The sequence below is a fragment of the Sorex fumeus genome, unplaced genomic scaffold (genome assembly GCF_029834395.1).
Source record: "Sorex fumeus unplaced genomic scaffold, SorFum_2.1 ptg000007l, whole genome shotgun sequence".
Lineage (NCBI taxonomy): Eukaryota > Metazoa > Chordata > Mammalia > Eulipotyphla > Soricidae > Sorex > Sorex fumeus.
Window position 1 is genome coordinate 37,546,446 of NW_026606064.1, and position 13,074 is coordinate 37,559,519.

Consider the following 13,074-nt stretch of genomic DNA (forward strand, 5'->3'; position numbering starts at 1 on the left):
TCAGAGACTCACAAATGAATCTTGGAAGAGAGCAGCACGCCACAGAGAGGCCTGCGGACCCCAAGCATTTAACAATTTTAGAATTCCAGGAGCAACATCTCATACTCTTTATTACAAGCAATACAAAAGAAATAATTTAGCATCTGCCTAGGGGGCAGGTTTGAATGGTTGTAGTGGGAAAATCCAAAATAATGGTGGTGGGAAGGTGTCATGTTTGTGGGATTGGTGTTGAAATATTGAATGGAAACAATTATTGGGAACAAGTCTCTGAAAACAAAATAAAAAAATGTAATTAAAAGAGAGAAAGAAATAGAAAGAGGAGAGAGAGAGAGAGAGAGAGAGAGAGAGAGAGAGAGAGAGAGAGAGAGAGAGAGAGAGAGAATATCCTGAATATCCTGGAAAAAGAAAAATTCGTTCCAGGGAGGGACCTGGGACCTAGGGGCATGGCCAGTAGTAGACACAGCGCGCTGCTAAAGCCGCATGGCTGATGAGAGACGGGGGACGCTGTTGCGGGAGCTGGGCCGCGCGCGCGCCGGCCCCTCTGCCACTGCCCGGCCTGTCTCGCCAGCTCCGGCGGCTTCCGGCGCGGCCGTGGCGGCAAAGCAATTGCCCGAAACCCGTCGCCGCCGCCTCCCAGTCGCGAGGAGGACGAGGCCTCGGGGGACTGCATAGGGGGCACGGTGTACAGCAAGCACTGGCTCAGTGGACTCATCCAGGGGCATCCCGGCCCGCCTCCCACGCACCTTTTGCACACTGCGCGCGCTTCCCGCTGCCTTTCCCCAGCGTGCGACCGAGTGTGCCCCTTACCGGGAAGAATGTTCATGAAATTTTGCTAAAGAACTGTTCTGTACAAAGTGATCGGTAGCTGGGGTTTAGCCGTTGAATGTTCTAGCGAGCACCCGTGTCAACTAGTTTCCCTCTGCTCCCTCCCTCCTGACCCCCCACTCCAAATCTCACACCTTTGCGCCTTGCAAAGTTGTGTGGTTGCAGCTTAGATCGCATGTTTTCAGTGTTTTTGAGTGTGATTTGGATCGCAGAGCTAGATCACTGTTTTGTATCGCTTTGTATCACAAGCTAGACACTTTTTTGTATCGCGTTTTGAGTCTGTGCTTTGGATCGCGAAGCTAGATCACTGTTTTGCATCACGAGCTAGACACTGTTCCCCGTCCTGGGTGTATCTGAGAGTTCCAACTTCTCTTCCCCCACCACTTACTTCCTTTTCTCTTCTTCCTTGCCACCTTGGTTTCTTTCCTGCTTTGACCTTCTCCTCCCTATAACTTCGGGATGGAGGCTGGTCTAATCCTACTTCCCCCTACACCCTATTACTACATTACATTTCCTTGCCCTGGACTTCTGTGGTAGTGGAAGAAATTATTTTGGAATCATGCAGTGTGTGGCTCTTGAGACTTTTGAGGCAGGTCATCCAACCGTTGCTTGGATTTCAGATTTCTTTCATAATTTCTGTAAAGTGTGTGTGTGTGTGTGTGTGTGTGTGTGTGTGTGTGTGTTGGGCCGGTGGGGGCACAGGAACTATGACTGTTTAGGGTTATTATGGAGGTTAAATAAGATATCCCTGAGGTCTTACCCCTGGCCCGTAGGAGACATAATACATAGCAATTTTCCCATGTTTCTAATTGATTTTCCAATTTTCAGTCTCTGCCTCAGCCTGTCTTCTACATACCTGCCAGAATAATTCCCTAAGATTAAAAAAAGAAGAAGAAATAAAAGGTGTTCTTGGGAACTTCTTGTAGTTCTCTTTTCCTACAGGAGAAAATCGAGCAAATCGATGAATAATGGGAGGACCGTGATCGTGACAGGAGAAAATACAATTTTTCCCTTACCAGGAAAAATGTTTATTAAATTGAGCTAAAGAATTGTTCTGTACAAAGTTCTCGGTATCTGAGTTTCACTATCTTCCAGTCCCTGAAGAGGCTTTTGAAAAGTCCCTCAAATGCTTATTTCATCCTTATATAGGAGATCGTGAAAGGTTCACAATGACTGACTATAAGTGATAGAATAATGGGTGATGGAATAATCCTTTTCTTTTTGTTTTGTTTTGCTTTTGAGGCACACTTGGTGGTGCTCAGGGGTTACTCCTGGCTCTGCACGCAGTAATTATTCCTGGTGGGAGTTGGGGGACCATACGGATACCAGGGCTACAACCCTGCATGCAAGTCAAACGTCCTATATGTTGACTGTCTGGTCCCTGGCTTCTCTTCCTCTTACGATTACTTAAAATTCTTGGGTTATGTTTAGTTGTTGTTTAATGAAATGGTGCTTGATATTGTAAAAAAAGCTATGTTTAATTTTTTATTATTATTAAGTGATACTTAGAGGTCAGGGAGATAGCTCAAAATGCTGGAGGATCTGCCCAGTCGATCTTTGTTACCCCATGGTCCCTAAACCCTACCACCTGCCGCCTTGGAAGCCTTTGAGCAAACTCCAGGGTGGCCTGGTAAGCCCAGGCTCCTCCTCTGGGCCCAACAGCTCTGTTGGTCAGCCAGGAGGATTAGTGGGAGTAGCTCTTAGTACCCCAAGCAGTTCTTGGGAGACCACACCCACCCCACCTTCCAAAAATGTATGATAAGTATAAATATTTGTAAAGTATAATAATGGGCTGGGCTGGAGCAATAGCACAGCAGTAGGGCGTTTGCCTTACACGCAGCCAACATGGCCGACCCGAGTTCGATTCCTCCGCCCCTCCCGGAGAGCCCGGCAAGCTACCGAGAGTATCTCGCCCGCATGGCAGAGCCTGGCAAGCTACCCGTGATGTATTCGATATGCCAAACACAGTAACAACAAAGTCTCCAATGGAGACGTTACTGGGTCTGCTCGTGCAAATCGATGAGCAACGGGAGGACAGTGACAGTGGACAGTGACAATAATGGACTGAAGTGATAGCACAGCGAGTAAGGTATTTGCCTTGCACAAGGCCAACCCAGATTCAATTCCTTCATCCCTATTGGAGAGCCCAGCAAGCTAACGAGAGTATCCTGCCCACACGGCAGAGCCTGTCAAGCTCCCCGTGGTGTATTCAATATACCAAAAACAGTAACAACAAGTCCTACAATGGAGATGTTACTGGTGCCCACTCGAGCAAATTGATGAACATCAGGAGGACAGTACAGTAAAGTATAACAACAACAGAACTAATATAATTAAACTCTATTGGATGATTTACAAGCATTTTATAGAATTGATTTCCTATATGATTTACCTAGTGTTTTATTTTTGCAGACCTTATTCACATTTGTTTTCCTGGAATTACAGTCAGCTAATTCTTCATCTAGTTAAACTTCCTGCAGATTTTGCAACCAAAGAGAAAATGACTGATATCTGTAGGTCTCATGGGTAAGTGAGAATTTCCTTACAAAGTCAGAAGTTATGATTAGAGCCATTTCTTCCTGTAACTTTGCAGTTTAGGACCTGGATTGAAATGGTCTATTACTCGGGAATTCTGTTTCCTATGTGAAGTACTCCAACACCGCATATGGTTCCCTTGGAGCACCACTAGTTTTGGCCCCAAATCAAAAAGGTTTTTTGTTTGTTTGTTTGTTTTTTGGGGTCACACCCGGCGATGCACAGGAGTTACTCCTGGTTCATGCACTCAGGAATCACTCCTGGCAGTGCTCAGGGGACCATATGAGATGCTGGGAATCGAACCTGGGTCAGCCACGTGTAAGGAAATGCCCTACCCACTGTGCTATTGCTCCAGCCCCCCAAAAAGTTATTTTTTCATTTTTATTTCCATTTGGTTAATTTAAATGTAAATACCATTGTGGTCACTATGTACTGAATTGATCAATAAAAACTCCAGATAAATTCCTTGTCTTTTGCTTTTTTCTCCAATTTTGGTTTCTTTCAAGTTTCTGGCCTGAATATCACTCTTTGTTTGGAGCTGGAGAGACGAAGAGAAGCCTTCGTCACTATTGTGTATCTGAATGATATGGGCCTGATGGAAAGGGACAAGGGTATGTGAGTCTCAGCTTATTACTCTGGCACTGTTTCAGAAGTCACTCCAGATATGCCAGTCAAGGAATTCGGTGTTTCAGTCATCCTGAGTATCATTCTAGCAAGGTGTCGAATTTATGGAGTCCTTTCTTTTGATCTGGACCACTTGGTATAATAACAAAACCATAATGAGGCAATAAAATCCTCAAGCTGCAGGCAGCTTTTAATTTAGTCTATTTAGTCTATTCTATATTAGGGACTTTCCTCAGTGCTCTTAAGTGAGGTATCAACTGCTTGAGTGGTTACTACATCCGTGTTACAGAAGTTAAAACTGTGGCCCAAGGAGAGACGATAAGTATCCCCAAAGTTTCACGGCTGCTTAAGATTGGAGCTTATCCCAGGGCTATCTTGAAAACATGCTCAAGTCCTCTCCTCTGCATCATGCCACCCTTTAATACAGCCAGAAGTTAGAGACCCTTTGTGTGAGATGGAAATGTCATGGTGTTTTCCCTAAGCCTTCTGAAATACTTGGATGGTTTAGTATTTGGTTTTTGAGCCACACCTTATGAAGCGTAGAGTTTACTTCTGACAGTGCTTTTGGGACCATTTAGGACACCAGGGATTGAGCCTGGATTGGCTGCTATAATATCTTTCCAGCCCCTCTTTAAAATATTTTCAATGCTCATCAATTCAGCACTGATAAAATGATAATCAGCAGTTCAGGACTTTGACACACTGATTTTTTAAATTTTGTTTGTTTCATCTTTGTTTGGGGCTGAACCAGCAGTGTTCATGGCTTATTCCTGGCTCTGAACCCAGGAATCACTCCTGATGGGTTCAGAGGACCATCTGGGATGCCAGGGATTAAATCCCAGTCTGTGCGTGCAAGGCAAGTACCCTACCCTCTGTTCTGTCACACCATGATTTTTTTTTCAAATGGGCACTGGGGGTTGCACCCAGGACTTGACACATTTGAGGTAAGTGCTTCTGCTCTGAGCCACATCCCTGGTATCTGAAGTCAGGATGTCCTGCGCTCAGAGATGATATCAGACTCTTCTAGTGTTGTTTTTCCATCTCAGTGCAAGGCTGCCAAGAGTGTGGGCTCAGGTTTTGTCAGCCAGCTTCATGTCCCACACCCTTTTCAGCCCTGTTGGCAAGGGAGGAGCAGAGCAATGCTCAGTTGTAGCAGTAGTTGCTGAGATCCTCTTTGTGTCAGAGATGGAATGAGAAGATGGTTTTGTAAGACTAGAATCAAATGCATGCATTCACTTCCCCAAAACGAACCAAAAAAGATCAGGTCTGTTTTTGCTGTTATAGACATTCATTCACTTTTGAGAAGCTATCCAGAAGAGTTCAGATACGTTTTCATTGCTTTTAAAATTACAACAGAGGGTCTGAAGAGATAGTTACAGCAATTGGGGCTTACTATGCACAAGGCTGGTCCTCTGAGCTACACCAGGAGTGACCCCTGAGCACAGAACCAGGAGCAAACCCCGAGCACTTCTGGGTAAGGCCCCAAAATAAAATGTCACTTTCCTGTAGCATCTTCCTTGACTTTTCCATAAAACTCTCTCTAGCAGCGCCTTGATCTTGCTCTCTGTGGCTCCATGCAGTTTATAAATACATGTATGTTTTTCTGAAGTTCTGTCCTCCACATGAGTGCAGGAGTCACCAGGTCTGTTGGTTCCTCATCACATATCCATTACCTCTCGTGCTGACTCTCCCTGAGTAATTACCTACTGCTGTAATGAATGGGAACCATGGGAACACTGTAAGGGCAATTGGAGGCTGCCTAAAAGGCTCCATCCCTCTCGGAGAGCCTAGCATGCTATCGAGAGTATCCTGCCCACACAGCAGAGCCTGGCAAGCTACCCATGGCATATTCGATATGCCAAAAACAGTAACAGCAATAGGTGTCATTCCCCTGACCCTGAAAGAGCTCCCAATATGGCAGTGTTAAGAAGGACAAAGAGAGGCTGATAAAATCTCAGGGCAAATCTAGGCTGCCAAAATGAAGGACTAAAATGACAGTCTGTACTTTCAATGCACGTATGCTGGCATTGGATGCATCCATGGAGGACCTGGTGGTGCAAGCACAGAAGATCAAGTTCGATGTCAGTGGTCTGAATGAGACGAGTAGGCATTGATCACATCACGCCATTTTCGACACTGGAGAACTATTCCTTGGAAAATGCGACAAGAGGTGTCAGTGATGTCGGTATCCTTGTCAACATGAACTTGGCCATGAGCATTGATTCATTCGAATGCCTAACAACTCGAATCAACAACACTTACACTTGAATAGATGTGGCTCACTGCCGGAAGTTTCTATCTTCGTTGTCTATGCACCAACATCCAACTACGATGAAGAAGAAATTGAGAGCTTCTACATGGAGCTGGAGAAGTTCTTTAAAGAAGACCACACCTTCTGCAAGATCATTGTTGGTGATTTTAATGCTAAGATAGGACCGAGAAGGTCACCCAAAGAATTCCACATTGGGACCCATGGCGAACAGTCTGAGTTCGTCATGTCGACCAAGACCATCCATGGTAACTCACAGTTCCAGAAGGCTGAATCTAAACGTTGGACATGGGAGTCTCCCAGTGGAGAGTTCCACAATGAAATTGACCACAGCTTTTTCAATCAACGGTTTTGCCTGACCAATGTTGCTGTTGTCCCAAAATTCCAAACGGGATCAGACACCGCCTCCTTTGTGCAAAATTTTACTTCACAGAGCAGTGAGAAAGGGCTGCAACATTTAAAAAGAGGACTCCCAGAATGACCACCAACTGGGAGTTCTTTGGCACTACTGAGGCAACATGAGAAGATGCCGTCGTTGACAACATTGACAAGAAATACTGATCAACTGGCTCAGCACCTCCATGACTGTGCAAGGAATGCCGATAGTGGGAAAGCCACAAACAGAAGCTTGTCTTCAGGAACTCTCAAGCTCATTCACCAACCTGGTTTGACATGAGCTTCAGGCAATCAAAAGCTGACGTCTGAGCTTGCAAAGCTGTGCAGGGAAGTGATAAAGAAAGACCTCAAAGAGAGAAGAGCAGCAGTGTTGCCTGATGCAGCAGGAGCTGGGAAAAGTATTAGCAACGCTTGCCTGTCCTTTGCCAACAAGAAGATCAAGATGACTGCCCTCTGATGTCCTGATGGATCTATCACATCTTCCAGAAGGAAGATTATCCTGGAGATGGATGGAGAAGATTATTCACGAATTCTCCTCGGATCTCTTCAATAGCCACGTCCACCTGCCCACATACCAAATTCCACAGGATGGATATGTAGTTCCCAACATTCTTCCTTCTGAAATCTGAAATGCATTTCATTGGTAAAGAAGTGTACAAACCCGGTCCAGACAAAGTCAGACCCGAACACTTGAAGAATCTGCCAGCAGCACATGTCAATATACTGGCCTAGCCATTAACATGCTACCTGTCTGAATGCAAGGTTCCGTCCCAGTGGAAAACCAGAAGGACCATTCTGTTGTTAAAAAAGGGAGACATCCACGACATCAGCAACTATGGCCCAATCTGCCTGTTGTCTGTTGTCTATAAGTTGTTCACTCAAGTCATCCTGAATAGAATAGGAAGAACTCTAGACAATGAACAACCATGTGAGCAAGCCAGTTTCTGAAAAGGATTCAGCACGATTGACCATATCTACACAGTAACCAAGCTCATTGAGGTTTCTCGGGAGTTCGAGATGCCGCTCTGTCTAACATTCATTGATTTAAAGAAGGCCTTTGATTCTGTTGAGACTGAAGCAGTCATCAAAGCCCTAGCCAAACAGGGCATTCAAACTCAGTACATCAGGATCCTCCATGAGCTGTACTACGGATTCACTACCAGAATCTCACCATTCTACAAGGAAGTCATTATCCATGTCAAGAGAGGGGTTCGGCAGGGTGATATCATTTCACCAAAACTCTTCAGTGCTACCCTCAACAACGTCATACGACGACTGGAATGGGGAGGAATGGGAGTGAAGATAGACAGTCGATAACTACACCACCTCTGCTTTGCTGATGATATCATTGTAATAACACCAAACATTAGCCAAGGGGCACAATGCTGGCCAACTTAGACCGTGAATGTGGAATGGTCAGACTGCAGCTGAATCTCACCAAGACAATATTCATGAGAAACAAACTAGTTCCTGACGTTCCATTTTCTCTCAGTGAAACGAACATCTCTGAATGCAGCAGCTATGTGTACCTGGGTTGAGAACTCAACATGAGGCACGACTTGGCGCCAGAACTGCAATGGAGGAAGATAGCGGCGTGGAATGCCTTTAAGAGCGTTGAAATAGCTGCTAAGAGGACAAAGAACCTCTGGCTCTAAGCACATCTTTTTTGCCTCCACTGTTCTTCCTGCACTAACATAGGCCTCAGAGACCTGCGCCTTACAAAAACAGGATGAGAACGCTATTTGGATCACCCAAAGAGGAATCGAAAGAGCTATGTTTGGAGTATCACACTTCACTCAAGTGAGAGAAGGAATCTGGAGTTCGGACCTTGGTCAACAATCGAAGGTTAGGGACACTGTCTCGTTTGCCAAGGTGTCGAAAATCAGATAGGCCGGACACATAATTTGATTTAGAGACGACCGCTGGACTGGAGCATTTACCTACTGGATTCCATGGGCCGTCAAAAGAATACCTGGCTGCCCACCTACGAGATAGTCGGACTTCTTTGTCAAGACCCTGAACAAACGGTTTGATGTTCTTCATGTTTCTGGAGTGAGCAGAGGCCATTGGACTACACTAGCATGCAACAGGATCAAATAGAGACGTTACTGGCACCTGCTCAAGTTAATCAACAAACAATAGGATGACAAGTGATTACAAGTAGTGAATGGGAGATTTTTTTTCTCATTTTGGGTTACACCTGACGTTGCACAGGGGTTACTCCTAACCCATGCACTCAGGAATTACTCCTGGTGGTGCTCAAGGAACCACATGGAATGCTGGGAATTGAACCCGGATTGGCTGCGTGCAAGGCACCTTACCTGCTGTGATCTCTCCAGCCCCTCAAATGGGAGAACTTTAAAGCTGTTTTTGTGGCTTATTCTGACCATGAACTAAAATTTATTCCAGTGTTCAGAAAACAGCTTTGTGGCAGGGTGGTGTTTTGTCCTTCGGTAGTTTTGTGTTTGGGGATTAAACTCCATTTGCTGGCAGCGTGCTCTGAGCAGTCAGACAATGTTTCTGTCTGTGTCTGTAGGTTGGATTCCAGAGACTGTGGAGGAATGGAGGCTGCTTCTGCATCTGGTACAGAGCAAGAGCACGGCAGCAACCCCCTGGAAGTCACCGAATGGGATCTTCGGAGATAGGCCTTCTCCCATCAGCGTGGAAAACGTGGCACTTCTGTTAGCGAAGGCCATGAGCCCTGATCAGACCTGCTCACTTCTGCAGGAGTGCAGTCTGACCCATGCTCTGTCAGAGACGTTTACCAGAACCTGTGCTATCCTGAGGATTGCTGACAAAAGCCAGAGGTGATGATACTTGTCTGTCATGTGCTTACAGTGCCCTCTCCCGGGTGCTTGGGAACGTAGAACCTCACAGAACTTTAGAGGTGGCAAGGCTGTCGATTAAAGGGTTTAGGAAGAGACTAAGGGGGCTGGAGTTATAGTTCAGTGGGTAGAGCTCTTGGCTTGCATGCAGCCAACCTGGGTTCAATCCCCAGCATTCCATATGGTCCCTTGAGCACTGCCAGGAGTGATTCCTGGGTGCAGAGCCAGGAGTCAGCCAGCCCAAAATCAAAAACAAAAGAGAAGGAAGAGGCTAACATATTTTGTTCAGTCATGACCAAGACGTTGTTTAGATTAGCACTGCACTGTAGCACTAGCATCCTGTTGTTCATTGATTTACTTGAGCGGGCACCAGTAACGTCTTCATTATGAGACTTCTTGTTACTGTGTTTGGCATATTGAATACGCCACGGGGAGCTTTCAAGGCTCTGCCGTGCGGGCGGGATACTCTAGGTAGCTTGCTGGACTCTCAGAGGGGAGGAGGAATCAAACCCGGGTCAGCTGCGTGCAAGGCAAATGCTCTACCCACTGTGCTATCGCTCCACCCCATTGTTTAGATTAGTGATACCAAAATCTGATATGAGTTGACTCTTTATCAGACTGTTACTGGAAGGATGAGAGAGACAGTGCTGTGCTAAGGTTCTTGCCTGATGTATGGGAGACCTCAGTTTGATTCTCCAGCACTACTGGGTACAGCTCACCAAGCACAGGAACAGAAGTAGCATCTGAGCACTTCTGGGTGTGCTTGCCACCCCTCCCCAGAAAAAAAAATTAAGTGCATGCTTTGTATGTGGGTCTAATGTGATTCCTGGAACCTCATGGTTCTTACCCTCACTCTTCCCAGAGCACTGGTATACATGATCCACATGTACCAAGCTTGGTATAGACTCAGAGCAACACTGGGTGTGACCAAAAACAAATAACAAAGAAAGAATTCCCTTGGTACCAGGGCCAGAGAGACTTCCGCAGGCTAGAACACAGTCTTATGTGTGGGAGACTTGCTTCGATCTCTAGTACTACACAGTCCTCTGAGAGTAATCTGATAGTAGCCCTGAGCAGCCCTGGGGTGGCCAGAAAAAAACTGACGACTGTTCTTAGTACCAGATAGCTAGTTGTCTCAATCAGACTTTTTTTAAATTTTACTGTGGTAAAATACTGATAGCAAAGTCAACCGTCTTAACCACTTGTTAAGTATTGTAAAATATATTCATGTGATTAAAATTACACAGCCAGTTTCAAACCTTTACATCTTGCAGAACTAAAACTTTTTTTTTCTTTTTGGGTCACACGCAGCAATGCTCAGGAGTTACTCCTATCTCTGCACTCAGGAATTACTCCCGGTGGTGCTCAGGGACCATATCGGATGATGCTGAGAATTGATCCCACCACACCCACAGGGCTATAGCTCCAGTCTCTGAAATTTTTTAATTCCCTCCTCTCTCTTCATCAAAACTGAAGCTTCATACTCATTAAACTAATTTTTAGTTATCTCTTCCAAATAGCCCCCTCAGAACCACAATTCTACTGATACTGGATTCCAGGGATTGAACATGCAAGGCAAGCTCCCTACCCACTGTACCATCTTTCTTGACCCCTTATTTGTTTTTGGTCATATGAGTTCTTTATATACCCTGGATACAAACCCTTTATCAAATATGGTCTGCATATATTTTCTCTTATTCTGTAGGACAGAATTCCTTTCTGATAGGATGCTTTTTCACTCTATTATAATGTTTTTGGTTTGTCTTTGCTGCCACACCTGTTGATTCCCAGGGGTTAGTCCTGGATCTGCACTCAGGAATTATTCCTCTCGATGCTTTGGGACCAAATGGGATGGGATCAAACTCAGGACGGCTGCATGCGAGGTGAATGCTTTACTTTATATATTTTCACTTCAGCCCCTTTTGCCCCCTTCCTTCCTTCCTTCCTTCCTTCCTTCCTTCCTTACTTCCTTCCTTCCTTCTTTTCTTTTCTTTCATTAAGTTTTTCAGCCACACCTGGCTTTTCTCAGGACTTACTCCTGACCCTTTGTCATGGATCATTCCTGACAGGGCTTGGGGGGAACCATAAGGGATGCTCAGAATAGAGCCTGGGTTGGTCATGTGCACAGCAAGGGCCCAACCCTTTATATTATCTCGCCCTTGATGGTGTTTTTTCTTTTTTATTTTCTTTTATTTATTTTTTTGCTTTTTGAGTTATACCTGGATGGTCAGGGTTTACTCCTGGGTCTGCACTTAGGAATTACTCCTAGCGTTGCTTGGGGGCTGCCAGGAATTGACTCGGGTCAGCTGCATGCAAGGCAAATGCCCTACCCGTTCTACTATTGCTCGGGCCCCTTGATGGTGTTTTTTAAATGCACAGACTTGGCTTTTTAAATTTCTCATAGGCTTTTAGTTTGTTTGGTTTTATTTGGGGAGGAGAGCCTCCCAAGCAGTGGTTAGGGACCACCAGGGCTAAGCCCAGCCTTGCCTCGGCCTCATGTGGTACAGGGGGTCAAACTTGCCAGACATGCACTCCCGCCCTTTGAGCTGTCCTCCCAGCCCTGTGTGTTAAGGTTTTTGTAAAGAATGAAGAATGAAAAGTAAATGTGCTTGTTTTTTTTTGTGGGGGGGGGGAGGGATTTCAGAGCCTTGTTACAAAGCATGCTTGAAAAATGTGATCAGTTTTTCTGGTCTCAGCAGGCCTAAGTGGAAGAAGATTCAACAGTCATCATTATATTTTGAGAGAAAATGAACCCTGCTCCTGAACCTGCTGAATGTTTTTGTTATTGAAGGGCAGGGACCACCACCCTACCTCCTCTGGGGAGTACTTTTTGAGTAGCCCTATGCCATCTGACAGTATTTCTCAATCAAAGATGTGTTGTGGAAGGAAATTCATTGCTGAAGTGGAATCAGAATGTGAAGAGTTACAGTGCCGCAGCCTGTCTCTCAACTACAGTATTACTTGCCCCTTTCCGGTGGAGAGGGGAAATTCTTTCCTTTTCTAATGACCATTCAGGGAGTGGAAGTTTCTCATCCTGGCCTCATGAAGACAAAATATAATTTACAGAAGTTGATCTTTACATGTTGCGTGAGAATGTTGGAAATCTACTGAGATGGGACCTAGTGTCATGGGATTGACACACAGAACAAGTGAAATGGTGAAGTTTCAAATGAGATGATTTAAGTCAGATTGCTTCTTATGAACTCATTTTTAATATTTTCCCAGTATTTGTTCTCTTCTAATTTGAACCTCTGTACAGCTAACTTATTCCTAACAATGTTTTATCACTAATCTTTCCTAAACACAATTGCCGAAAGGAATCATGCACTTTTTAAATATTATTTTTTAAAAGCCATAATCAAGAAAAGCTGAATTCTAATAAAGACTGCAATAGTGCTTATATTATTTAAATTAATGTGTTTTTTTTAAGTTTCTTATACCAGTGGACTGGCACCTGTCTGCATCCCAGTCCCTGAAGTTAGAACCTAGGTAAAAGGCCTGCAGCTTTCTACAGCAGTGGACCTGGGGCTGAAAATTACTGACTGAGCAGGTAGTGCGTTTGCCTTGTACCCAGCAGGTCTGGATTTGATCCCCGGAATC

General features: G+C 45.1%; 1 protein-coding gene across 2 annotated transcripts in view; it reads left to right on the forward strand.

Annotated features, from left to right (window-relative positions):
- The window catches only part of HPS5 (HPS5 biogenesis of lysosomal organelles complex 2 subunit 2), an 89,782-nt gene extending 77,467 nt beyond the window's left edge, over nt 1–12,315 (forward strand). Inside the window, exons 21-22 of one of the 2 annotated variants that reach the window (XM_056130950.1) lie at nt 9,186–9,456; nt 12,119–12,315. In XM_056130950.1, coding sequence (XP_055986925.1) covers nt 9,186–9,456; nt 12,119–12,179 — 332 coding nt within the window. In that variant the 3' untranslated portion in view covers nt 12,180–12,315. The remainder of the gene's footprint in view (nt 1–9,185; nt 9,457–12,118) is intronic. The other variant, XM_056130957.1, reaches the window with a different exon arrangement.
- Nucleotides 12,316–13,074: the final 759 nt, after the last annotated feature.